General features: G+C 45.0%; 2 protein-coding genes and 1 pseudogene across 3 annotated transcripts; 2 read left to right on the forward strand and 1 right to left on the reverse strand.

Annotated features, from left to right (window-relative positions):
- Positions 1 to 12,681: 12,681 nt before the first annotated feature.
- On the forward strand, positions 12,682 to 13,623 carry LOC147527046 (olfactory receptor 6E1-like). The gene has a single exon (XM_086626350.1). The coding sequence runs from the start codon at positions 12,682 to 12,684 to the stop codon at positions 13,621 to 13,623; it is 942 nt and encodes a 313-aa protein (XP_086482476.1).
- A 5,249-nt stretch (positions 13,624 to 18,872) lies between these two features.
- On the forward strand, positions 18,873 to 25,941 carry LOC147527047 (olfactory receptor 6E1-like). 2 transcript variants are annotated; one of them, XM_086626630.1, is made up of 4 exons: positions 18,873 to 18,949; positions 24,113 to 24,195; positions 24,300 to 24,429; positions 24,913 to 25,941. In XM_086626630.1, the coding sequence occupies exon 4, from the start codon at positions 24,949 to 24,951 to the stop codon at positions 25,900 to 25,902; it is 954 nt and encodes a 317-aa protein (XP_086482756.1). In that variant the 5' UTR covers positions 18,873 to 18,949; positions 24,113 to 24,195; positions 24,300 to 24,429; positions 24,913 to 24,948; the 3' UTR covers positions 25,903 to 25,941. The 2 variants fall into 2 exon arrangements, with proteins under 2 accessions (XP_086482756.1, XP_086482757.1); XM_086626631.1 differs by lacking the exons at positions 18,873 to 18,949; positions 24,113 to 24,195 and having other exon boundaries at positions 24,240 to 24,429.
- Positions 19,365 to 22,027, reverse strand: LOC147527048 (olfactory receptor 6J1-like; annotated as a pseudogene).
- Positions 25,942 to 26,879: the final 938 nt, after the last annotated feature.

Below are 26,879 nucleotides of genomic sequence, written 5' to 3' on the forward strand. Positions count from 1 at the left end.
GGCCCCGCCGCCCGGTGAGGTGGCCGGAAGCGGCGCAAGCGCTTCCGGGGCGCCGCAGTCAGCGCAGGCGCACGCGCAACGCGCCGCCGGGCCGGTGGCTGCTGCGCAGGCGCAATTGTCTCGCCCGCCACAGGGCGGAGCTGGCGGCGCCGCCGGCCGCTGCACGCATGCGCTGACGTGTCGCGGAGAGGGAGGAGCGGGCGCGCGCGCCGGTGCGGAAGGCGTTCCTGAGTGCCCGCCCCCGAGGCGTCCCGACAGCCAATGGGAGCCACGCGGCGGCTGTTGCTGGGCAGATCCCGGAGCGGCTCCCCGCGCGCGCGGGGCCGTCAGCAGCTGCTCCGCGCGCGCCGCCCCCGCGGGTCTGGAGCGGCCGCGGCCGCAGCGGCGGGTCCGGCTGCCGGGGGCAGCGCTCGCCCCGCGTGTTCGCCGGCCGCTTTACCGAGGGGCTGTCCCGATCCCAGCGGGAGGCGGTGGGAGCCCGGCTGCCGTGGCTGCTTTCTCAGGGCTGAGCAGGGGCAAACCAGTTTATTCCTTGCGTTTGGCTAAAAGTTCCCGTGGTGGCGAGTCTCAAACGTGTGCAGAGTGGCTCTGCTGCTTTAGGCTTTTGGGGAAAAAAAACACAACACAAACTTTTGAGGAGACCAGAAGCAGAGCTTTTGGATCCACATCTTCCTTCTGTTTAAACCATTCCAGCCTTCCTGTCACTCCCAACCCAGGGATGCTCTCCGTGCGGCAGCTGATAGTCCTGACGGGCTCTGCAATGCAGGTGGGGCGTTTTTCTGTCCCCTGCCCTCTGACGGAAGTGACATCTGTGTGTCACTGGAACTACGTCATGGCATCGATCCTGTAGCCTGAATCTTTGGAGACATCCCTTCTAACTCGTGTGCTTGCTCCTCATGAATGTCTTCTCCTTATCCGTCCTTGAGATAGGGATAGAAATACCCCCAAGGAACACGTGGTTACGTGATAGGGAACGCACCCCTCTTGGGGCTGGGCAGGGGAAGTGTGCACACGTTCCCTTCTTTTCAACTTACGCAGACTGTTTCCCCTTTGAGGTCCATGTTTGTAAGTGGCAGAACTGAGCTGGGATGTTTGCGGGTGCTCCATCCTCTGATCATGCTGGCAATGCCTCCTGAAGGAGCCTCATCCTGTACGAGAGACCTTTTCCATTTCTGAGTTCAGTTTCTGTGGCTGGGAGATGGGATTAGCAGCATGATTTTGCTAGGACGCCGTCTGGGGGGTTACTTACCATCTTCTACAGCCTCTGGTTTCCTGATTTGTTAAAGTCTAACTGGTCATGGAGGAAATTTGGACCTGAACATGCATCTTCCCCCAAGGTTTCTCTGCAGTGCCCGTAAAGGGCCTAGGACCTTTTTGCCTTGGTCAGTTGCCCATTTTTGTGACATCTCTGGGAATAATCGTTTGCCTGTGTCCCTTCTCTGGTCCAGCACAGGAGCAAAGGCCTGTGTGGGGATGGGTTCCACAGCCATGTCCCTTGCTTCTTCCCCTAGATAGCAGCAACTGCTCTGTGAAAGTCCTCTGCGTATTCACATCTACAGAGAAGCATCAGAAACTGTAGTGTTTTCTCTTCACCTTATCAAACCCAGACAGCTCTGTGATGCCATGTCCTGGGTGAAGATGGTGGCTGCAGTCTTGGGGCACTCCTAACAATTTTGGTGGTGCTCGGGATTGCTGGGACCTGTGGGAACTTGCCATGCTCATGTGCAAAGAAAGACAGGCTGCAAGTCATCTCCTTTCATCAGTGAATGCCTGCACTTGATGTTCTCTCCATGGCGTCGAAGAACAAGCTTTTGATGGGAGATAACAATTGCTACCCCAGAGCTAGGCTGCACATGAAATACAGGTGAGCTATGGAATGGAGAGGTGAGTTATAACGTGGTGGACCTCCAAGTTCAAAAGGTGATGATCAATAATGCAAAGTCCAACAGGCAGACGGTTATTAGTGGAATCATTTGGGGATCAATACTGTTTTTTTTAGCAGCCTGGATGACGGGATGGAGTTCACTCTCAGTTTGTGGACAATACCAAGTTGGAAGGAGCAGTCGATATACTGGAGGGCAAGGCTACTATTGAGACTGATCTCGACAGGCCAAGAAATGTAACGAAAGAAACGCCACCAAGTTCAATGAAGTTTCGAGCAAAGTCCTGATCCTGATGTACTATAATCTTATGGAACAAAACAGCCTTGGGGCTGATTGGATGGAAAAACAGCATAGGTAGCAGATCAAGGAAGATGACTCTTCCTCTCTGTTCAGCACTTGCAAAACCCCTTCTGCAATACAGGGTCTAGTTTGGGACTCCCCAGAACATGGTAGACTTTGGTCTCCTGGAGCAAGTCCAGGAGAGGTGGGGGCTGGAGCACAAAGCATATGATGCTGAGACAACTGGGTTTGTTCTATCTCAAGAAGAGAAGGCTCAGGTGGGATCTTACTGTGGGAGTGTATATAAAAGGCAGAGCTAGATTCTTCTTGCAGGTGCGCAGACATAGGATGAGAACCAATGGACACGACATGAGAAATTTCAGTTAGATATTCAGAAAAGATTTTTCACAATGTAGTTAAACAGCGAAACAGGGACCCTGAAAAATTCTTGAGTATCTTGTAGATTTTCAGAACTGAACTTGAACAGCTGCTCCAGTTTGGGCCTACTTTGAGTAGAAGTTGAACCAGAGATCTTCAGAGGTTTCTTCCAAATGATACTACTGTGTGTTTTGTGATAATCTAATGATTCTACAAATTATGATTTTAAAAACACCCTACAAGGACCCTGTAGTAAGGTACTCTCATTTTCTACACTTCTAGTACGCTTGCAACTCCCACTGAGATTCTCTTCCCATTTTTCTGTAGCACCACTTCCTTTTGGACCCCTTAAGCCTCTTCTTGCTCTTTGCCTTTGTCCTGCATTTTTCTTTTCTGCCTAGAACCAGTATTTATCCTGCACACTTGAGATTTAGTATCTAATACACTTTGGATTCATCATGACTGAGTCAACCAATTTAATAGCTGAAAAAACACAACCACCACACAACTGATTCTGTTGTTCACAAAGCCTTTGAGAAGAAAGCAATGGCCATTACTCCACCTAAAGACCTGGAATGAATGCTCAAGGATTATTTGTTGCATGGTATTTCTTTTTGGACTGATGAGTGAGAGTTCTTAGTTTTTTCCTAAACCAATGCTATCCAAAATCCATCTCTTCCGCTCCAGCCATGCTAACTTGAAAACATCTGAAGCTTTTTACTTGTGCTGATCCTTTTGCCATTGTAGAAATAAAACAGCTGACACCTCATGAGCTGATGAGGCCTGATGAGATGCATCTGCAGGTCCTCAGGGAACTGGCACATGAAGCTGCTAAGCCACTATCCATCATATTTGAAAAGTTGTGGCAGTCCAGTGAAGTTCCCACCGACTGGAAAAGGGGAAACATAGCCCCCATTTTAGAAAGGGAAAAATGAAGACAACTGAGGAACTGCAGAGCAGCCAGTCTCACCTCTGTGCCTGGCAAGATCATGAAGCAGATCGTCCTGGAAACTATGCTAAGGCACATGGAAAATAAGGAAGTGATTTGTGACAGCCAACATGGTTTCACTAGGGGCAAATCCTGCCTGACAAATTTAGTGGCCTTCTACAATGGAGCTACAGTGTTAGTGGATAAGGGAAGAGAAACTGACATCATCTACCTGGCTTGTCCAAAGCATTTGACACTCTCCCGCATGACATCCTTGTCTCTAAATTGGAGAGACACAGATTAGATGAATGGACAGTCGGTGGATAAGGAATTGGCTGGATAGTTGCACTCAAAGACTTGCGGTCAACGGCTCGATGTCGAGACCAGTGACGAGTGCTGTTCCTCAGCGGTCAGCATTGGGGCTGGAGCTGGGGCTGTTTCACATCTTTGCTGGAGACATGGACAGTGGGATCGAGTGCACCCGCAGCAAGTTTGCAGATGACACCAAGTTGTGTGGTGTTGTGGACACGCTGGAGAGAAGGAATGCCATCCAGAGGGACCTTGATAGGCTGGAGAGGTGGGCCTGTGAGAACCTCATGAAGTTCAACATGGCCAAGTGCAAGGTCCCGCCAATGGGTTGGGGCAATCTCAAGCACAAATGCAGGCTCGGTGGAAAATGGATTGGGAGCAGCCCTGAGGAGAAGGACTTGGGGTGCTGGTGGATGAGAAACTCAACATGATCCAGCAATGTGCACTGGCAGCCCAGAAAGCCAGCCGTGTCCTGGGCTGTATCAAAAGAAGCGTGGCCAGCAGGTCGAGGGAGGTGATTCTGCCCCTCTACTCAGCTCTCATGAGACCCCACCTGGAATATTGCATTCAGCTCTGGATTCCCCAACATCAGAAAGACATGGAACTGTTGGAGCAAGTCCAGAGGAGGGCCATGAAGATGGCCCAAGGGCTGGAGAACCTCTCCTGTGAAGACAGGCTGAGAGAGTTGGGGCTGTTCAGCCTGGAGAAGAGAAGGCTCCAGGGTGATCTTATTGCAGCTTTCCAGTACCTAAAGGGGCTACAAGAAAGCTGAAGAGGGGCTTTTTACAAGGGCGTGTACTGACAGGACAAGGTGTAATGGCTTTAAACTGAAAGAGGGGAGATTTCAATTAGGTATAAGGAATAAATTTTTTACAATTAGGGTGGTCAAACTGGAAGAAGTTGCCCACAGAAGTTGTAGATGTCCCATCCCTTAAGGTATTTAAGGCCAGGTTGGATGAGGCTTTGAGCAACCTGGTGTATTGGAAGGTGTCCCTGCCTGTGGCAGGGGTGTTGGAACTAGATGATCTTTGAGGTCCCTTCCAACCCAAACCATTGTATGATTCTGTGATATGTCTGAGGACTGACTGGATTGACAGCTTGAGCTGACATTTGTCTATAAACCCCCTGGTAATAGAGATATGGGGGAAACACTGGTATGCAGATTCTTTAGACACAGAGGATGTGAGGTGGAAAGGTTCCCTCTTGGTCTCAAGCTGTTACCTGCCCTGCAAAAGCAAGAGGTAAGAGCAGTTGTCACAATAGCATGGTGCTTCCAGAGTTCATAGTCCCTCTCCAGCTTTCCTGTAGGCTCCCTTTAGGTACTGGAAGGCTGCAATAAGATCACTCTGGAGCCTTTTCCAGGCCGAACAGCCCCAACTCTCTCAGCCTGTCTTCATAGCAGGGGTGTTCCAGCCCTTGGATCATCTCCGTGGCCTCCTCTGGACCCGCTCCAGCAGCTCCATGTCCTTGTTGTGCTGGGGACTCCAGAGCTGAACACAGTATTCTAGGTGGGATCTCATGAGAGCAGAGCAGAGGGGCAGAATCACCTCCCTCGACCTGCTGGCCACACTGCTTTTGATACAGCCCAGGACACGGTTGGCTTTCTGGGCTGCCAGAGCACATTGCCGGCTCATGTTGAGCTTCTCATCCACCAGCACTCCCAAGTCCTTTTCCTGAGGGCTGTTCTTGTTCCATTCTCTGCCCAGCTTGTACTTGTGCTTGGGATTGCCTCGACCCATGTGCAGGACCTTGTACTTGGCCTTGTTGAACTTCATGAGGTTCTCAAGAGTTGAGTAACAGAATATAATGAGCTGTCCTAGTTTTAGCTGGGACAGAGGGTTTTTTTTTTTTAACAGCCAGAAGAGCCCCGTGTTTTGGTTTTACTCAGAGGCTCACTCTGAGAAGAACGCTGATAACAAGCTGCCAAGGACTTTTCAGTGTGCCAGAGTGCAGAAGCACGGCGGGATAAGGGGGGAGCATAGCTGGGACAAGGGGGACACGATTCCCCTTGTGATTTGTGTGGAACTTAAGACTGAGGGCCAAACTGGCCAGTTAGTATTCCATATCATGCAGCGTCATGCCCAGTATAAAGGTGAGGGGCAGCCGGACAGACGGGCTTTTGTGCTTTGGCTCTTTCGCCGCTTTTGGTCTTTTGCGCTTGCTGCGCTTTTGCTCTATTGTTTTTCTTTCTTTTTTCTCTCTCTCCCAGCACTCCCACTCTCGGAGTGCTCTCTCTCTCTCTCTCTCTCTCTCTCTGCCCCTCTCTATTTCGGGGCCTCGCGTTCGTCCGGGATTGCAGCTTCGGGACGAGACGGGCTTCGCATACGAGGGGGTGGTGAGAACCTACTCTGTGTATTAAATCATCTGTATTAAATTGTTCTTATCTCAACCCACGGGTTTCCTGTTTCTTCTTTAATTCTCTCCCTCATTCCTGGGGGTGGGGGAGGGGGAGTGACCGGCTGTGTGTGGGGGGCGGTTCAACCTAACCTACGACATGAGCCATGACAGACAGGACTGTGCAAACCAGCTGAGTGTGATGAGCCCTGGTACAGACCGTGGATTAACAAGTGGCAGAATAATATCTGAACCTGCTGGAAAGACAAATTGCAATATCATCTTGGATTCTTCCCGCTCTTATGTCAGAAGTTTCTCATTACCAAACATCCTATGCTGTTGATTTATTGCTACCTCCAGGAACATCATCAAAGTAGAGAAAAACATGTTATGAATAAACAAATGGCTATGGCTCGGAGCCCCTCTCTTTCCTCGTGTACTAAATGGTTAATGATCATTTTGTTTATTTCTTCTTGGTGTGTGGTGAAGGATTTCAACCTTTTGTGTTTTAACGCAGCTGACAACTAAGCACAACAGCTAAGCACGCAGCTGCTCACTCGCTCCCCCCACGTTAGGATGTGGGAGGAATCGGAAGAGTAAAAGTGAGAAAACTCGTAGGTTGAGATAAAGACAGGTTAATAAGTAAAGCAAAACTCACACATGCAAGCAAAGCAAAACAAGGAATTCATTCACTGCTTCTCATTGGCAAGCAGGTGTTCAGCCATCCCCAGCAAAGCAGGGTTCCCTCACATGTAACAGTGACCTGGGAAGTCAAATACCATCACTCTGCATGTCCCCCTCTTCCTTCTTCTTCCTCCAGCTTTATATGCTGAGCACGACGTCATATGGTGTGGAATATCCCATTGGTTAGTTGGGGTCAGCTGTCCCAGCTGTGTCCCCTCCCAGCTTCTTTGCACCTGCAGCCTACTCACTGATGAGGTGGGGTAGGGCGAGAGGCAGAAAAGGCCTTGACTGTGTAAGCACTGCTCAACAGTAACAAAAACATCTCTGTATTATCAACACTGTTTTCAGCACAAATCCTAAAGATAGGATTTGTACCAGCTACTATGAAGAAAATTAACTCTATCCCAGCCAAAAGCAGCACACAACCCAGCCGGTGAATTGCTTCCCTCAAGAAGAGGGGAAGCATTAACAGTCAAAGTAGAATTTTGATTCTTGCAGAACTGAGATTTGCAGTAGTGTCTGTTTGTCCTTTCCTCCTCTCCACAACTACAAAATAGGCTGATTGAGATGAGTGAGTCCTCGTTTAAGTAAGCATCTGGGATACTCCTTCTCACCGACTTAGAAACTGACTTGTCTTACACGTTCCTACAGAAGTGTGTTTCCTCCACTAGCTTTAGATCTCTGCTTTAGGAATCCATGTTAGTCACCTTACTCCTAATAGCGATTAGAGAAAGACAGATGGTGCCAAAGGGTGGTTTAATACTCTAGTTCCTATCTGATGTTGGTGCTTCGAACTTAGCTTCTGATAGTAGTAGCTCGGGAGCTACCTACTACTTAGTTCATGTACTGAATGAGGTGGACTGGGCTCCTTCAGATGTCCTGTATGTGGGATGGGATAACCCCATCCATAGGTGTAGGCTGGAAGCTGACTGGCTGTGGGGCAACTCTGCAGACAAACCTGTGGGCTCCTGGTGGATGACACGTCAGCAGTGTGCCTCTGTGATGGTGAAGGTTCACTGCATACCGGGCTACATTCACAAGAGTGCAGCCAGCAGTTCAGGATAGACGCTAATTTCTTGTTGCTTGGCACTTGTGAGGCTGCATCTGGAGAACTATGTGCAGTATAGCTCCCTTCAGCCCAGTAAAACAAAAAAAAGATGCTGTCAGAATGGTGTGAGTCCAATGGAGGACGAGCAAGTTGATCAAGAACTGGCGCACATGACACATGAAGAGAAGCCGAGGGAGAAGACAAAGTTGAGAAGAGTGACCTACCTGTACTGTCCACTGTCTGAAGGGTATTTATAGACAAGTCAGAGCCAGACATCTCAGAGGTGTGCAGTGAAAGGACAAGAGGTGTGGGTCACAGCTTAAACAAGTAAATATCCACTGGACACAAGGAAATAACTCTTCACAACGAAAATGGTGAGGCACAAGGCGGTACCCAGGGAGGTTGTGGGATCCCCATGCTTGAGATATCCACACTTACCTCGAGAAGGTCAATCTTGTTTGTCCAGCTTTGAAGTTAGCCTTGGTTTAGCAAGGGATTTAACCTCCAGAGGTCCTTCTCAGTCTCGTTTTCTTCATGGTTTGATTATATTCTTGCTGTTCTTCAAACTTCCACAAATGTTTTCCCAGAAGATGTTTGGTAGATTTCAATACCTAATTGGTCTCTGAGGTTTGACTCAGTAAGGAAGTACAAGAATGTAATATGCTACCACTGTTATAAAAAGGACCTGAAAAGAGAGGAAATTTATTTGCCAAAAATGAAATGTCAAACTAAATGTAGGAGAAACATCAGACTCTGAATCTTTTTTTGAAGCATTCTGGATTGTTGTGCATATACTGGTAACTATTTGGACCATTTCTTAGAGTTTGAGTGTGATTTTTTTTTGGAGTGGGGAAAGATTAAAGGGTCAATAGCTTGAAAACCTGAACTTCTAGTCTTCAAACTAAAGTAAAAGCTTTCAGTTGTTACTGAGAGAGTTTCTTGTTTAAAGGGAGCACTCTCAGCTTCCAGATAATATCTGTCTTTGGTATTAAAAAATATGTTCTATATTTTACACATTTTGTGAGAAGGGAGTTGTTTTGGTTTGGGCTTTTTAAGAAAATCATGAGATGATGTTAATAAACCCCTATGTTTTGCTGGAAGAAGGACACTAAAGGTGCGATAAGGAGGGTTGTAGCATCCTAGCTTGTATCTACCCTTTTGTAGAGCATTTTGTAAGGAGCATTTGAAGAAGGAAAATTGGATGGCATGTTTGATATGGGCTGTGAGCTAAGATGTGCTTGCTTTCCCTGGAAACTCATTGTGTTAGTGTTTATTTCAGTCATTCAGAAATATCTGAAAGAAGTCTAAAACCAGATTCAAAGATCCAGACTCAATAGGTAAAACCTTGGAGATCTGAGAGCAAAATGAGCTGTATGTCTCTTTTTAGGGCAAGGAGGGCTAGTGTCTGGAAGAAAAAGGAGGGAGAATGCAGTTGAAACCCAGAGATGGGACCTTGCAAGCCTGCAAGAGAAGAATGTGTTTGAAGGGCATCAACCAGGGTTTTCAGGTTCCACTTCACTTGCACAAGATAGTGGCAACCACAGTGGTGACTGTTGCAGTAGTATAGTACGGTAGCATAGTAGACACAGTGCACTGGACAATGTACATGTCTGAGATCGGTAGGATGGTGTAAGGTGAAGGGTTACTTGGAGACAGGTGCTCTGAAGAAGAAAGAATGATCATCAGCATCAGAGTTAATCCACTGGAGCTGTAGAGCTGAGGATAAATGGAAAGTATACAGAAAATTTTCCCGTACTTTTTTCACCTTCCCCCGTTTTACTCTTGTTCAGTGTAGCATCCATCCGCTGCTCCGTGCATTGTGCCCTCCCTCAGTGGTAACCAACCATCCTTCTCTTTGTAGCATGGCTATCCTTCTGTCTGGCCTTTTCTCTCTAAAGTCGCCCTCTCGCTGTCTTTTTACCTCCTTTTAACTGCAGTAAGTTTCTGTTTTGCAATACTAATGTATCCATCAACTAGTCTAATCTGCTTCAGTGTCAATCTACAGTGTGATTGCATTCCTTTTCAGTAGTACTTTTAAATTCATTTCAACTGGTAGGTCTTGGGCACTTTGTCAAAGTACTCACTGTGTGCATTTGGCTTTTTGCTATATTTGATGAAGGGCTGTCAGACTGTTCAGAGATTCGTTTGTCCGAGGGTCTATAACAGTTTCTGCGTGTGCACCTCTCTCAACTATACTAAGAGGGAACTGTATGAATCACGCAGTAAGTCAGCGTCATTGGGGCCAAACACCTCTATGCAAACGCACGTAGCATGGGGAATAAACAGGAGGAGTTAGAGATGTGTGTACACCTGCAGAACTATGATCGTATTGGCATCACAGAGATGTGGTCAAATGAATCCTATGACTGGAGTGTTGGAATGGAAGGATACAGGCTCTTTAGGGAGGACAGACAGGGGAGACAAGGAAGAGGTGTCACCCTCTATGTCAAGGACCAGCTGGAGTGCACGGAGCTCTGCCTGGGGATGGATGAGGAGCCAACGGCGGGTTTATGGGTCAGGATTAAAGGGAGGGCAGGGACAGGGGACATTGTAGTGGAGGTTTGCTACAGGCCAGCTGACCAGGAAGACCAAGTGGATGAGGCCCTCTACAGACAGATAGGAGCAGCCTTATGTTCATGAGCCCTGGTCCTCCTGAGGGACTTCTGTTAAAGAATATGAATTGTTTTAGTCTGAGATATAATCAATCCAACCTTTCAGAGTTAGTTGTTTAGCATTAGGATGCAGGGGTTACAGCATAATGAGCATAATGTGCAATTTGGTGTAGTTTGTTTAGCATTACTTAGCATGCATAGCTAGATTTGCTGAAGCCTTAGGTCACAAGCTGTGAACTTTCACCTAGATATGCTTTTAGCTGGGTTAGAGTTAATTTTCTTCTTAGTCGCTGGTACAGTGCTGTGTTTTGGATTTAGTATGAGAATAATGTTGATAACACACTGATGTTTTAGTTGTTGCTAAGCCGTGTTTATCCCAAGTCTAGGACTTTTCAGTTTCCCATGAGAAGATAAAGAGGCTTCAACCGTCAGCAGAAGCTGCAACTCAGCAAGGTAAGAACAGTTGATGGCCTGTCTGGAGACAGAGGAAGAATCCAATAAAGTGTTAGAAGACCCCAGACCAGAAATCACCATTGGACCAAAAGGCACATGAAGAGCACGTGACGGGTGGGTACAGAGAGTGTAAGAGTATAATTGTTCAGGGATTTCTTTGCCCAGGGTCCCTCTCCAGAGGCACCCAGCTTGAGCTGTTTTGTTTTGTTTTGGTTTTTTCTGCTGTACCACCTGAATAAATTATCTTTATTTAAGATTTGATGCCTGAGACTCTGCTATGGGAAACCTAGGGTCGAGTCTGGAGGAAGAGGAAGTGCCCAAGAGGGAGTGTATGTGTGAGCGAGGAGTCAAAAGCGGCACCTGTTGGCTCACTGCAGTCGCCTGCTGCGAATGTACTCTGGTCAGCAGGACAGAAGCAATCCAGGAGGTTCCTGGAATGCATTGATGGTAACTTCCTTCTGCAAATGATAGAGGAACCAACAAGGAGAGGTGCTTTATTTGGTGGATAAAGAATTGCCTGGAAGGTCACACTCAAAGAGTTGCGGTCAATGGCTTGATGTCCAAGTGGAGAGAGGGACGAGTGCATTCCTCAGGGGTCAGTATTGAGGCTGGAGCTGTTTCGCATCTTTGTCGGTGACACAGACAGCGAGATTGAGTGCACTCTCAGCAAGTTTGCTGACAACACCAAGCTATGTGTTGTGGTTGACATGCTGGAGGGAATGGATGCCATCCAGAGGGACCTTGACAGGCTTGAAAGCTGGGCCTATGCAAATCTCGTGAAGTTCAACATGGCCAAGTGCAAGGTCCTGCACATGGGTTGGGGCAATCTCAAGCACAAGTACAGGCTGGGTGGAGAATGGATGGAGAGCAGCCCTGAGGAAAAGGACTTGGGAGTGCTGGTGGATGAGAAGCTCAACATGAGCTGGCAATGTGCGCTGGCAGCCCAGAAAGCCAACCGTATCCTGGGCTGCATCCAAAGCAGAGTGGCCAGCAGGTTGAGGGAGGTGATTCTGCCCCTCTGCTCTTGTGAGACCCCACCTAGAATACTGTGTTCAGCTCTGGAGTCCCCAACACAAGAAGGACATGGAGCTGCTGGAGCTGGTCCAGAGGAGGGCCATGAAGATGGCCCAAGGGCTGGAGAACTTCTCCTATGAAGACAGGCTGAAAGAGTTGGGGCTGTTCAGCCTGGAGACGAGAAGCCTCTGGGGAGACCTTTCAGCAGCCTTCCAGGGGCCTACAAGAAAGCTGGGGAGGGGCTTTTTGCAAGAGCATGTAGGAGAAGGGGCAATGGCTTTAAACTGAAAGGGGGTACGTTTAGATTAGATTAGATCTAAGGAAGAACTTCTTTCCTCTGAGCGTGGTGAGGCACTGGAACAGTTTGCCCACAGAAGTTGTGGATGTGCCATCCCTGGAAGTGTTCAAGGCCAGGCTGGATGAGGCTTTGAGCAACCTGGTCTGGTGGCAGATGTCCCTGACCATGGCATGGGGGTTGGAACTAGATGATCTTGAAGGTCTCTTCCAATCCAAACCATTGTATGTATCTATGATTTTAGCTGGGGTGAGGGCTCTATGTTAGAAATGTTCCTTGGGACTCCATTTACCAGAACAAGATTTAATATGTGGTCACTGTGGCTGTTGCAGTCTTTCATAGGGGGTTCATTGCTGGTATTGCCCTTTAATTTTAGCAAAGCCAAACTGCCTTGTGGTCTGTTGTTTTCCACTTGTTCTCAAAATGGACCTTTTTTTTCTTTTTCTGCTAGCAATGATGCCTCAATGAACTACACAACAGTAGTGGAATTTGTCCTCTTGGGGCTGTCCAACAGCCGCCATTTGGAGATCATCCTCTTTCTGTTTCTTTTGTTTGCCTACTTCTTGATCCTGCTTGGAAACATTGCTGTCATCAGCATCACTCTTGTGGATCATTTCCTTCGAACCCCAATGTACTACTTCCTGAGAAATTTTGCCCTTTTGGAAATCACTTTCACCTCCACGTTCATCCCCAGGACTCTCTACAGCCTTCTGACAGAGAGGAGGATGATTTCCTTGCCTGGTTGTTTCCTTCAGATGCTGCTTTTCTTTTACTTGGGTACCTGCACATTTTTCCACGTGGCGACAATGTCCGTTGATCGGTATGTTGCCATTTGCTGCCCTTTGCATTACACAACAATTATGAACAACAGATTTTGCCTCCAGCTGGTTATGGCTTGCTGGGCAGTGAGTTTTCTCTTGATGTTTCCTCCCACCATTATGATTGTCCAGTTGCCGTTCTGTGGTCCCAATGTCATGAACCACTTTTACTGTGATACTTCCCTGTTGTTGCAACTGTCCTGTGCAGACACAGAGTTCATCGAAGGACTAATGCTTATCATAGTAATTATCATCATTCTGGGTACCTTAATAGTAACTGCCGTTTCTTATGGATGCGTTATTATCACCGTCTTGCATATACCATCTTCCACAGGGAGGAAGAAGGCATTTTCCACTTGCTCAGCCCACCTCATGGTGGTGATCATATTTTACAGTACATGTATTTACAGGTATATCCGCCCAACACAGCGAGGTGGGCAGGACTCTGACAAAGTTCTGTCTTTCTTCTTCTCTGTGGTGACTCAGATGCTTAACCCATACATCTACTCACTCAGGAACACGCGAGTCAAGCAAGCCTTAAAGGAGAGCGTATTGAAGGCATTTTCTAGCTCCCTAAGGCAGTCATGAATGCTGGAGTAGCCCATCCAAGTGACTGAATTGTTTCCCAGATGCAACATCAACATTGTGTAACTGCAAATTAAAGATACTGATTTCAAATGGTTTATGCTTTCTACATGTTACGTAGTTCCTTCTTCTGTTAGCAACCAAAATATGCCAACAGAAGGGATCTTCTAATCCTCCAGTACCTAGACTCAGCTTTGCCTGTGTATTTTTTCCCCCTTGCTGTGCTGGGTTAGCCTTGGCTAACAAACAAATTCTTACCCAGCTGCTCACTCACCCCTTCCACCTCATAGTGGGACAGAGCAGAGGCAGAAAACGAGAAAAACAGAAACAAGAAATCTTGTGAGATGAGATAAAAACAGAAATGGCTTACCAACTGCTGCTGGGAGCAAAATAGATTTGATTTGGGGAAAATTAATTTATTGCCAATTAAAATAGTTTTAATTTATGAGAAACAGAGTCCAGTATTAAGTGAACACCTTTACTCCGTCCTTTCCCATGTGCAATTTTATTAATTCATTTCAGACTCCTCTACCACTGCCCCAAGCAGCACAGGGTGGGTAGGGAGGGTTTTGGTCAATACATAGTAGTTTAACTCTGTTGCTCTTTTCCTCTTGCGTTTTTCTTCTGCTCCAACGTGGGTTTCTCCACAGGCTGCAGTGGATACCTGCTCCACCATGAATCATTTCCTCCTCCTTCTCTGATCTTGCAATTCCCTCTGTTGTTTCTTACTCTCTTTGTTCCCTCCTTCTCTCTCTAGCTGGCAATTTCTGCCCTTTCTTAAAGATGTTCTCCCAGAGGTGCCACCAGCTTCACTCATGTGCTCAGCTTTGGCCTGTGGTGGGTCCATGTTGGAGCTGGCTGGAAGTGTCTGTGTGTGGCATGAAGCAGCCCCTTGTCTCTTCTCACAGAGGCCACATCTGCAGACCCCTTCTTACCAAAATCTTACCATGTACACCTGTGGTGGGTTAACCTTGTCTGGCTGCCAGATGTCCACCAAGCAGCTCTCTTACTGCCCCTCCTCAACAGGACAGGGGCAGAAAATAAGATGAAAAAGCTCGTGGATTGAGATAAGGACAAGGAGACAGCTTACCAGTTACCACCACAGGCAATGACTGAACAGGAAACTCTACATGGAGCTCAAGAGGAAAAAGAATTGTACAGTCTCTGGAAGCAAGGTCAGGCTTTGCAGGAAGATTACAGAGCTATAATTCACATATGCAGGGAGAAGACATGAAAGGCCAAGGTCAATTAGAGTTGAAACTGGCCAATGTTGTACTGGACAACAAGAAGGGCTTTTTTAAGTACATGAATAGCAAAAGGAGGTCTAAAGAAAACATTGGACTGATACTTGTTGAAGGCAGTCACCTGACTAATAGGGTTGAAGATAACGCAGAGGCACAGAACCATAGAATAATTTAGGCTGGAAAAGCCCCTTAAGATCATCGAGTCCAACTGTAAACCTAATACTGCCAAGTCCACCACTAAACCATGTCCCTAAGCTCTGCATCTACATGTCTTTTAAATATCTCCAGGGATGGTGACTCCATCACTTCCCTGGGAAGCCTGTTCTAATCTTGACAACCCTTTCAGTGAAAAAGTTTTTCCCAATATCCAATCTAAATCTCCCCTGGCGCAACTTGAGGCCATTTCCTCTTGTCCTATCACTTATTATTTGAGAAAAGAGACCAACACCCACGTCGTTACAACCTCCTTTCAGATAGTTGTAGAGAACGATAAGGTCTCCCCTCAGCCTCCTTTTCTCCAGGCTAAACAAGCCCAGTTCCCTCAGCCACTCCTCATAAGACGTGTTCTCTAGACCCTTCACCAGCTTTGTTGCTCTTCTTTGGGCATGGTCCAGCACCTCAATGTCTTGGAGTGAGAAGCCCAAAACTGAACACAGTGTTCAAGGTGCAGTCTCTCCAGTGCTGAGTACAGAGGGACAGTCACTTCCCTGGTCCTGCTGGCCACACTAGTTCTGATACAAGCTAGAATGCTCTTGGCCTTCTTGGCCACCTGGGCACACTGCTGGCTCATATTCAGCCGGCTGTCAGCTAACAGCCCCAGGTCCTTTTCCGCCAGGCAGCTTTCCAGCCACTCTTCCCCAAGCCTGTAGTATTGCATGGGGTCGTTGTGACCCAAGTGCAGGACCTGACACTTGGCCTTGTTCAATCTGTTTTGTCTGTTCCCAGAGCTCTTCAAGAAAACTTGCAAGGTCATGAAGTGTTGAGATCCTCATACTTTTAGAAAAAGAGCATAACCTCAAGCATTAAAAGATCAAATAAACAACATGATCAAAACTGCTGTGTTAAGCTTGCTCAGTTTCATCCCTGGCAAGAGACCCTGCAAAGGACCTCTGTTTTGTTAATGACTAATTTCATTACTTGTTCCTTGTCTAGGGTCTAATGAAGAAACTAACTACATGTGGCCAGTTTGTTTTATTGGGTTCTTCTTAACATATTTTTCTATCTACCAACAGCTGCAGCCAACCAGCGCTATATGTTTCATGCAAATTGCCTGATGATCCTTTACTTCTGTTTTTTCCCCAAGCAGGATTGGTTAATAGATTAAGAAAGGAAACTGAATTTTGGACAAGAGCTTTGTTTTGGGAGTAACAGAAAACAGGGAACAGCACTTGGGCCGTGCAAGTGTGAGGTCGAATGTCTACTGCTAACCCAACCACTAGGAAGGAGTTTCAGGGATGATCACAGCAGTGTGTAATCACTGTGCTGTAACATATGTACAAATTGGGCATAGTGTGTGGTTTGTATGGGGTTTTAATGGTTTTTATGATTTTCTACCGATCTGGTTCTTTAAGTACAGTTAGGTTAAAAGGTAGATTAATATTTTCCCCAACAAGAGACCAATCTCTTTGGACTGGTAATATACAACTTCCTGCTTTAAAGCCTGTTTATTGTCTTTGCATTTCCTAATCAATGGACTTGGTCATGCTTAGTCACTCTAGTATATCCTGTTTTTCTTTGAATAAAGCTTCTTACTGCAGAAGATAAGTGTCAACACTTGTGTCTAGTTTTCAGTTACAATAACTATTTGTATTTGGATCACCAGCACTTATGGACTTTATGCATTTGGATCACCAGTAAATTTATTTTCAACAAATTTTATTGTTACAATCCTGTCATAACCAGAGATGATGAACAGGAGCCAGACTGCTAGTAAATACTTTCTTTAAAAACTACAATTTGCAGATCATGCTACAGAACACCAAAGAAGATAATCCAAAGCAATAACTAAACTAAAACACATGACTTGAGTCAGTGCTTGTGAAGTCAATGGAGCATGAGTAGCTGATGGGGCAGGAGGAGGTACATGGCTGGTGTCTGTGCTTGTGATGGCAGCACAGACTACACAGATGGTGGAGGTACCTCCTGCTGGTGTTCCTGTTCACTTCTATCATGTCTCCAGTCCTTCAATGGGGTTGGTGTTGGAGCACTTGAAATAAAGAAATAGGCAGTCTTCTTCTCAGAGCAATTCATGAGAAGAAGGAGGAGTCTTGGGAGAAAGGGAGATGAAAAAGCTTTAATGTGGTAATTTAAGGCTGAACATATAAAAAAAATTTTTGTCTCTGAATAAGAGACGTCACTTTCCTGTATAAGGTTCTACTCAAGGTCAAATGCTTCCTTAAGCAGCCATTTTCCCTGTGTTCCGTCCAGCAACATCTGGGTATCCTGAGCCTGTTTGTAATGCTTGAAATAGTTGAATGAGAGACCAAAACCAGTGTTGTAAACAGAGACTGCTTTGCTGAGGTGCTCTTCTGCTGTGGATGGGTTTAGGACACATGAAGAGGCAGCTATCACAGGATTTGGAGATCGCAGTGAGCTGAGAGGTGCAGGTGCAGAAGGCATTTTGCCTTTCCTGAAGCCAAATATGTTACAGTAATTATGTTAATATAAGACACAAAAGTGATGGTGAGTGTATCCAGGAGAAAAAACACATCTGTAGAGAAACTCAGGTATTTCAGGAGCTCTGTGTCTTTGCAGGGAAGTTTGAGTAATTGCTAGTTATCACCATTGGTTAATGGCTAGAAAAAGTTAATGGTATCTGGGCTGCAGAAGAACATCTGGAGAAGTACAGTCTCTAGGCCAAAAATAAGGAGGAAGTGCCCTGGCCAAGACAAGATAAGCAGAGCACATACTTCCCTGTTTGTTGTGCTTACATAGTGTAGTGGTCTACAGATGGTCACGTATCTGTTGTTCTCAAGAAATATGTATTATTTTTGATAGCTGGCATTGGTTGCTGTTGAATTCCCTCAAGCAATATGGGTCTGCTTTCCACTTAGCTCTCCAGGTATGAGACAGTCTAGCTCTCAATGAGCAATTCAATCAGTTATTTGTCCTGATTTCTTTCCAGTCCTCTCGTTATTGCAGCAATATTTGAGGTGCGCTCCTTAGTGGTCATTAGGCAAAAGTAAAATATTAACCCCTATGTTTCTTATTTTGTATATTAATTGTCATAAAATTTATATCAGAGTAGGAACGTGATCAGTCTAGAGGCAGTCAGTAAAACTGACATTTCATTTATATCTATCTATCTATCTATATGTCTTTTTAATTTGGACCTACAATATGCAGAGTTTTAACTGAAACAGAATCTTTCAATTCTGCAGGTTATGATGACTCCCATATAGTGAGTGAATAAAGCCATTCTTTGTGTCTTTATGACTCGTTTCTATCTCTTTTGAATACTTCTTTATATATAGTTATTTATCTTTTCTTGTCATCACTTCTCCTGCTTCTCTCTATTCCTTGTGAGCACTCATCTGCTCTCTGGGAGTTTTAAACAGATAAGGCCAGCCTTTCTATAACCCAGAATAATTGTCACGTGTCTTGAGAACAGTTTATAGACAGTGGAAATCACCTGATTTCTAAACTGCTGAGCTGTGTAGCCAGCTAGGCCCTGGTAAGGAGATCTCTTCATCCCAGCAATGGTGTATAGCGTATGAAAATCAGCTTTATTGCCTGCTCTTTTTGACATTTGAAAAGGGGGAGGAAGGAGTATTGCTTCTAGAAGTCTCAGTGTGGAGACAAAGTGGTGTTGGGTCACCTTTTGCATATTTGTGTCCATCCTTCTCTTCTTGGATTGCATTTGAACAGTATTTTCAGTTCTGTGCTATTTTTATACCACTTCAAACATCATCTAGCACTCTATGTGCAAATACTCAGTCTTTTGTGTCTATTGTCTTTTAAAAGAACATACCATTGTTTATCCATGGACATGGAAATCAGCTGGTATAATGAGCTTCTCCCTGAAAGAAGAGTTACTGAAAACTGGATTGGGAATTGTGGATTCTTTGCTACTTAAATGTTTCCAGGTAAGAGAAGTCTTCTAGAACTCTTACGTGAATACATTTTTTAATAGCAGAACCATTTATACTACTAAACAGTTCTGTTTTAATTGAACAGAGCTAATATTTTACTGCATCTTTGACATGTACAAAGTCTCCAATGTGGAACACACACAAGATCCAAGTTTAGACATTTTTTATTTGCTGGAAGGAATTTCCTATAAGAATGGAAAATGGGAGAAAAATCATACACATAGAAACGCTGCTTCTTGCAAACTTCCTTACAGAGCCTGTCTGAGATGAGCTGCAGTTTATGTAGAAAGTCAGAAATGTGGAGATCTTGAGAATGCCCTTGTTGTCCACCCAATTTACAGCTCACTCTGGAAGCCTTTGTACCATTTAGGATGTGGGAGGCAGTGTTCCTCAGAGCATCCCTGACCTGCTAGTTCCTCAAAGTGTAGATGAAAGGACTAAGCAAGTGAGTGAAAACAGCCATCTGCAGGGTGACTGCCTTCTTGAGGCTGAAAGAAACCTCTTGATCTGGCACTGTGTACATGAAGATAGCACTGCCATAAAATAGGGAAGCTGCAGTGATGTGGGAGGCACAAGTGGAGAATGCCTTTTTGCAGCCAGAAGATGAGTGGATATGGAGAATAGTGATGGTATTACACAGATATGAGAGAACTGGTAACAGCAGAGAGCATAGGAGCACCACAGCGGACAATACAAACTTTGCCAGCTCTAGGAAAAGGGTATCTGCACAAAAGAGCTTGATCAGTAGCTCAATGTCACCAAAAAAGTGATCAATAATTTTTGGCCCATAGAAAGGGAGCCAGGAGATAATGATCATGGGAGAGAGGACAGAGAAGAAGCCCCCTGCCCAAGAAGCCAACCCTAGTTGGAAGAACATCAGGGTGCTCATGATGGTGGAGTATGAGTGGGATGCAGATGGCCACATAGCGATCAGATGACCTGACAGCCAAGAAAATGACTTTGTTAATGCTAAAAAAGAAGTAGGAAATAGCATTGTGAAATGCATCCGGGCACAGACACAGTCTTTTCCAAAGAAATGAAATCTTTCATTGTTTTTGGAACAGTGGCTGTTGCCACCATAATATCCAGGAAAGAGAGGTTGCAAAGGAAGTCATACATGGGGCTGTGGAGTTGATGATCAGCCAGTGTGACTGAGATGATGGTCACGTTCCCAGAGACTGTCAGTACATAGATTATGAAAAACAGAAGGAAGAAGAGGATGTCTGGTTCCAGGATTATGGTAAACCCCTGAGGTATGAAATAGAAACCGCAGCGCACTGGTTAAACATCAGCTTGGCAGACATTTGTGACATCAGCTTGGCAAGAGGGTTTTAATAATGAAACAGAAAAATGTATTTTTTAGTCCTGGTAGATGTCATTAGTTGAAATCTGGGAGGGGACACTACTAACACAGAATGCCTCTTTCCTTCTCAGTATAGATTTTATTGACAAGATGATTTCCACTATCCCATTAATATAAAGTAGAAGCTTGTACCTGGAATCTAAAAACTGTCATAACTTAGTTTGGAAGCAACTTTTGTCCCACCCTTTGCTCTGATTAGGGCTAACTTTAATATTAGAACGTAGTATCATAGAATGTTTTTGGTTGGAAGGGACCTTCAAGATCATCTAGTTCCTAACCATCTGCCACAGGTAAGGACACCTGCCACTACACCAGGTTGCTCAAAGCCTCATCCAGCCTGACCTTGAACACTTCCAGGAATGACGCATCCACAGCTTCTGTGAGCAACCTGTTCCAGTGCCTCACCACCTTCAGAGCAAAGAAGTTCTTCCTTGGATCTAATCTAATCCAGATTTGTCCTCTTTCGATTAAAGGCATTACACCTTGTCCTGTCACTACATGCCCTTGTCAAAAGTTCCTCTCCAGCTTTCTTGTAGGCCTTTCTCTTTATGTACTTGATGGCTGCTAAAAGGTACCCCCAGAGCCTTCTCTTCTCTAGGCTGAACAGCCCCAGCTCTCTCAGCCTGTCTTCATAGCAGAAGTGCTCCAGCCCTTGCATCATCTTTGTGGCCTCCTCTGGACCTGCTCCAACAGTACCATGTCTTTTTGTGTTGGAGACTCCAGAGCTGAATGCAGTACTGCAGGTGGGGTCTCACAAGAGAACAGGGTCAGAATCCCCTCCCTGCTGGCCACTCTTCTTTGGAATGCCACCCAGAATACAGTTGGCTTTCTGGGCTGCCAGTGCACATTGCCGGCTCATGTTGAGCTTCTCATCCACCAGCACTCCCAAGTCCTTTTCCTCAAGGCTGCTCTCAACCCATTCTCTGCCCAGCCTGTACTTATGCTTGGAATTGCCCCGACCCACGTGCAGGACCTTGCACTTGGCCTTGTTGAACTTCATGAGGTTCTCACATGCCCACCTCTCCAGCCTGTCAAGGTCCCTCTGGATGGCATCCCTTCCCTCCAGCGTGTCCACAACACCACAAAGCTTGGTGTCATCTGCAGACTTGCTGAGGGTGCACTCGATCCCACTGTCCATGTCTCCAACAAAGATGTTAAATAGCACTGGTCCCAGTACTGACCCCTGCGGAACACCACTCGTCACTGGCCTCCACTTGGACATTGAACCATTGACCACAACACTTTGAGTGCGACCATCCAGCCAATTCCTTATCCACCGAGTGGTCCATCCATCAAATCCATGTCTCTCCAATTTGGTGACAAAGATGTCATGCAGGACAGTGTCAAATGCTTCGGTCAAGTCCAGGATGATGTCAGTTGCTCTTCCCTTATCCACCAAGGCTGTAACCCCTTTGTAGAAGGCCACCAAATTTGTCAGACACAATTTGCCCTTAGTGAAGCCATGTTGGCTGTCATCAATCACCTCCTTATTTTCCATGTGCCTCAGCGTAGTTGCCAGGAGGATCTGCTCCATGGTCTTGCCAGGCACAGAGGTGAGACTGACTGACCTGTAGTTCCCTGGGTCTTCTTTTTTTCCCTTTTTAAAGATGGGGGCTGTGTTTCCCCTTTTCCAGTCGATGGGAACTTCACTGGACTGCCATGACTTCTGAAATATGATGGATAGTGGCATGAACCTTGCTCTTCTGCATGTCCGGAAAATGTCCGAAATGTCCGGAAAAAAAAAAAAAAAATCACTACATGACAGTGATCTCCCCACTCCTCCCATCTCTCTGAATGTTTACCAAGTTACACAAAGTAGGAAAGTTCTTGCAGGAAAGTTTGAGAACAACAATAGGAAAGTCCAAATGTTTACTTGAATGGAATGGCTGTCAGCTCTAAGATGTTGTTTTGAACTAGGCGGGAACAGATTTGCACCTCTTTACAGGAGTTCAGGAAACACTGAGCACCTAGCTCTCTGGAGGTAAGCCTGCTAGCTCTAGAGGTCTTAATATTATTCCAGATAAGGGGAACTCTTGAAATTTCAAATGTATTTGTGGAACCCCAATATTTGCTTTGGTTTGCTTCTTGTAAGACAGGGAAAAAATCCATCAGCTCATTATTGTTACTGTTTATCTACAATGAGATACAGATGTAGACAAATAAAAGTTTAAATCAGTTGGACACATACTCCAGTGTAACTGCAATTGGATGCAAAACCTGTCCACTTGTACATCTGGGAGTTTGCTCTCTTAAAAGTAAATTATTCATGGTAAACTGTCAATCTCTTACAACAATAGTATACTGTACTAGTATGCTACTGGAAATCAATAATAACTTTGGATCCCACTGGGCTTGGCACTGCATATAGATAGAACAAACTCATTTTTAATTGATTGCCACAAAATGTTCACAGCCTAAATATATGACAGCAGACAAACTGCAGACAAAATCCAAGGAAGTACAAACAGTTGTGTTTCATCTCAATACGCTCACAGCTTAGTGATCCAGACTAACGAAGGCATTTGAAATCAGAGGGTTGCAGACTTGTTACATGCTTTTGTAGATCCGGACCATAGGGACCTAACTCCTTTATGAATTCTTTCAAGAAGAAACTGTTGTTTCCACCCTAAAAAGCTTTGCACAAAAGTTCTTATCTTGCCTGCATTCCATCTGAAAACAATGTGGCTTTGACATTATAGACCCAGGCTCAGAGTACTAGCCAGATCAGCGTGCGAGTCATTTGAATTAGCATCATGTAGCCACCATCTCACTTGGAGCTTCTGGGGAAGCAGTGCCTAGCCTTTCTTTCAGAGCAGGCCTCGTGACAGAAGTACATCTGGGCCTAATGCCACAGCTCCACAGTCGACGTGCACCAAGGGGAGGAGGTGAGGCATGTACGAATACAGCAGCCACTCCGATGTTGCTGTTCCTTGGTATCCAAAGGAACCCAGAGGCCTTCAGTTCTGTGCGTGTCAGCTACACTGAAGAACAAATTGCATTGTCACTTATGCCTAATCGGCCTCCACAGAACTGCCTGTGTAACCCAGGAAAGCAATCTGGCTTGTTTGCAGAAATATGTAAATTATATGTTTGCTACTTTACAGTCAATATCTACAGTCAGTCAGCACCTCCTGAGAATGGTGCAGCTGCCTATTGCACCTGTCTAAACCAACTGGGCTGAGTTATTACCTTGTATGGCTGTGCCTTTTATGACGGTCTTTGCAATTGGTGTAACAGGGAGAAGAACAATTAAAACACAGATGATGAAGATTGTAAAGATATTTTACAGAGGACAGGACAGAGGAGGAAATAGTTCTTGGCTATTTGAAAGAGTTACAGTTGCCTGAAAAGGTTTAAGTTTTACAGTGTGACTGAGTTTGACAAAAGATTGATCTGGGGAGCAAGCTCCACGTTTTTTATTGTTCACTCAATCAATGTAATAAAGTGAGTAATGATTATCCTTCAAGTTTGTTGCAAGAAGGCTTCTCCTCCCTCCTTTCCCTATAATAGTTTTTTTTGTGTGTTTTCATTCTCTATGGGCAAACTCAAAACCACCTATTTTTCTTTATCTTTTAAATAATTAATGAGGAGCTATATTGCAATAATAAAATGTTGCATATAACATACTTAATTAGCTACTATCAAGAAATTCAGATTGGTGTTACTAGAACTAGTCAGAATTTTGCTAGCTAACACCTGTGAACCAGTACTAAGTACCAAGGTCCCACATGTGTTGGTTTCTGAAGAATGGGAGCCAGTCTGCTAACTCAAATTTTTTATGTTCTCATCACCAGAGAATGAAACCATGCTTTGGGAGAGACCTACTGTTCGTCTTCATGCATGATGCATTGAAAGTGATCACAGTCTAGGCAGAACGGTAATTAGAGAATTTAATGTTCTAATCCAGTGGTGGTGTTTACATTTGCACGACTCTGTGCTGTCCCAGGGTAGATATCTTCCTTCCCACTTGTTCTTTGTCAGTTACTTAAAAGCCTTCATTATTTGGTGTTGGAGAAGATGTGTGGAGAAGAGAGACAGAGCTCAGCCTTAGAACGGCTCAGGAGCGTGAAACGTCCTAGACTTAAACTCCGACATTCATCTTGTTACAAAGGTAACCATCTTACTGTTAATGTGAAAATTTTTGAAAACAGACTTCTAGGAAAGTGGCTTTATTTTCTTGCAACACCTCTATTTTCGAATATATTACGGAGTTTAGAAGCCTGAACAAAAAGAAAATCTCTTCTTGTCCCTTAAACTTTGTCTTAGATTGGAAAGAAATAGGAAGAGATTAGTAGAAACTGACTTTGGTGACATGTTTTTTATTTTGAAATATTTTTTTTAGTTCTCTCAGCTTTCTTTTTGAAGATTGAATTTGGCTGTACAGTGCTATTATGAACTACAGCAGCTGTATAATTTTCAGTATTTTGAAATCAGGAAAAAATGAAAAGCTAGTACTGATGGGAAAGAAAACGAAAGTATTGAACGCTTGCCTTCATGTTAGAGTCATTTCTCTTTCAGTTCTCTGCTGATTCATGTTTCATATCCATTTCAATTTAAAATATAGCACTGAATCCTCCCTCTCCTCTCCCCCCAGTTATTCACAGCACAAGGCACAGAAGTAAATGTTGCAATGGAAAACCAAACCATGGTCAAGAATTTCATCCTTGTGGGTTTTACTGCTGGCAGGAAGTTGCAGATCTTTATGTTTGTGGTTCTCCTCATCATCTACATCTCAATTATAATTGGAAACTTAGTGATTGTCATCATCAGCAACACTGACCGAGGGCTCCATGTGCCCATGTATTACTTTATTTGGAACTTTTCACTCTTGGAAATTGGTTTCACTTCCTCTGTCATTCCTAAGGTTTTGTTCAACCTAGCATCAGGAGAAAAGACAATTTCTATGATTGGTTGCTTTGTTCAATGTTTTTTGTATTTCACCTTTGGAACGACGGAGTTTCTTCTCTTGGCAGCAATGTCATTTGACAGGTATGTAGCCATCTGCTGCCCCTTGTCTTACTCCACTACAATGAGCAATGGGCTTTGTAGCTCATTAGTGCTTGGTTCTTGGGGGCTGAGTTTTGCACTTCTAATTGGCCCATCAATTATTATCTTCCAGTTACCCTTTTGTAACCAAAACATTAATCATTTCTTCTGTGACAGTGCACCTTTGCTAAAACTTTCCTGCACGGAAACACCTGTTCTAAATTGGGTTAGCTTCTCACTAGCTGCTTTTTCTCTCCTGAGCACTCTCGTTATCACAGTCATGTCTTATGCCAATATAATTTCCACTATATTGCACATTTCATCTGCTTCAGGGAGGCAGAAAGCCTTTTCCACTTGTGCATCTCACCTTATTCTTGTCTCCATCACTTATGGGAGTTGCATTTTCATGTATGTTAAACCGGTACAGATGGGTGGGCTTGACATCAGCAAAGGGGTAGCAATTCTCAACACGGTGGTATTTCCTCTGCTCAGCCCGTTCGTCTTCAGTCTGAGGAACAGACAGGTTCAAGAAGCCTTGCAAAAGGTATTTCTCCATGCACAGTTCTTACAGAACACCCTGAACCACCTTAAAGGCTGAAGGCATATCAATATTCCAAGTATGCATTTGTGCAGTGAATGTCAGAAACTTTGTTACTCTCTCTGATCTGTTGTCCCTCACTCACTTTTTGCCTACATGACAAAACTGGTGAAAGATGAGAATCTCCAGTACACTTTAGAAATGTAGCAGCTGGTGCCGAAAGGAGAACTAGGCATCCGATGTACAACGTACAGGATATACAAGAGTGATTTAGGAGGGCAAGAATGAAAGGAGAAAGACCAGATCTCATTGGTATGAAGATGGGCTGCAGCAAATTGAACATGCCGTAGGAATGTACAGTGGGTGAGGTTACAGAAGGAGGAAGTTTTTATTTGATCTAGAGAGTGGTCAATGCTGTGGATTTGCAAACATTAGTTTACAAGCTCTGTTTATTTGTTTCTATGCTAGTGTAATTTTTCTTTCAGTTGAGGAGAAAGAGAACCGTTGTCCTTCTGTCAGGGACCCTGATGGGTGGTGGGATAGTTTAAGGCATGTGTATTTGCTTACTGCCTGAACCCTTGCCTTGTAATGGTTGTGTTGAGTTATAGTTGTACCTTCTGTGTGAAGTACGGACTTTGAATACTAATGAATGAAGAGTCTGTAAAAATCTGTCAGTGCATATTAAGATCCACCTGCTGGAAAAGCATTGTCTAGAGATTGAGATGGTATTTGTACTCTTGGGGACCTTGGGTGGAGATATATTCAACTTAATCTAGGGGGGAAACCCTTGAACTTTACACATACAAGAAAATGAAAAACTCCAAGCTTGTTTTGGAACACCTTCCAATTCTGGAAGTGTTAGGAAGATTTTCAAGGTGGCGACTTTTAGAATCTGAAACGAGAGCTCAGAGGAAGAAAACCTCATGCTTTCAAGTTCCTGTGCGTTCTTTACCATTGTCATCTGCAGCTGAGGCCATGCCTGGTTGGGCTTGTCTAAGAAGATTCTGGGCATGAAGGTCATGCTGACTTTCTTACAA

This window comes from Tauraco erythrolophus, chromosome 25 (genome assembly GCF_009769465.1).
Source record: "Tauraco erythrolophus isolate bTauEry1 chromosome 25, bTauEry1.pri, whole genome shotgun sequence".
Lineage (NCBI taxonomy): Eukaryota > Metazoa > Chordata > Aves > Musophagiformes > Musophagidae > Tauraco > Tauraco erythrolophus.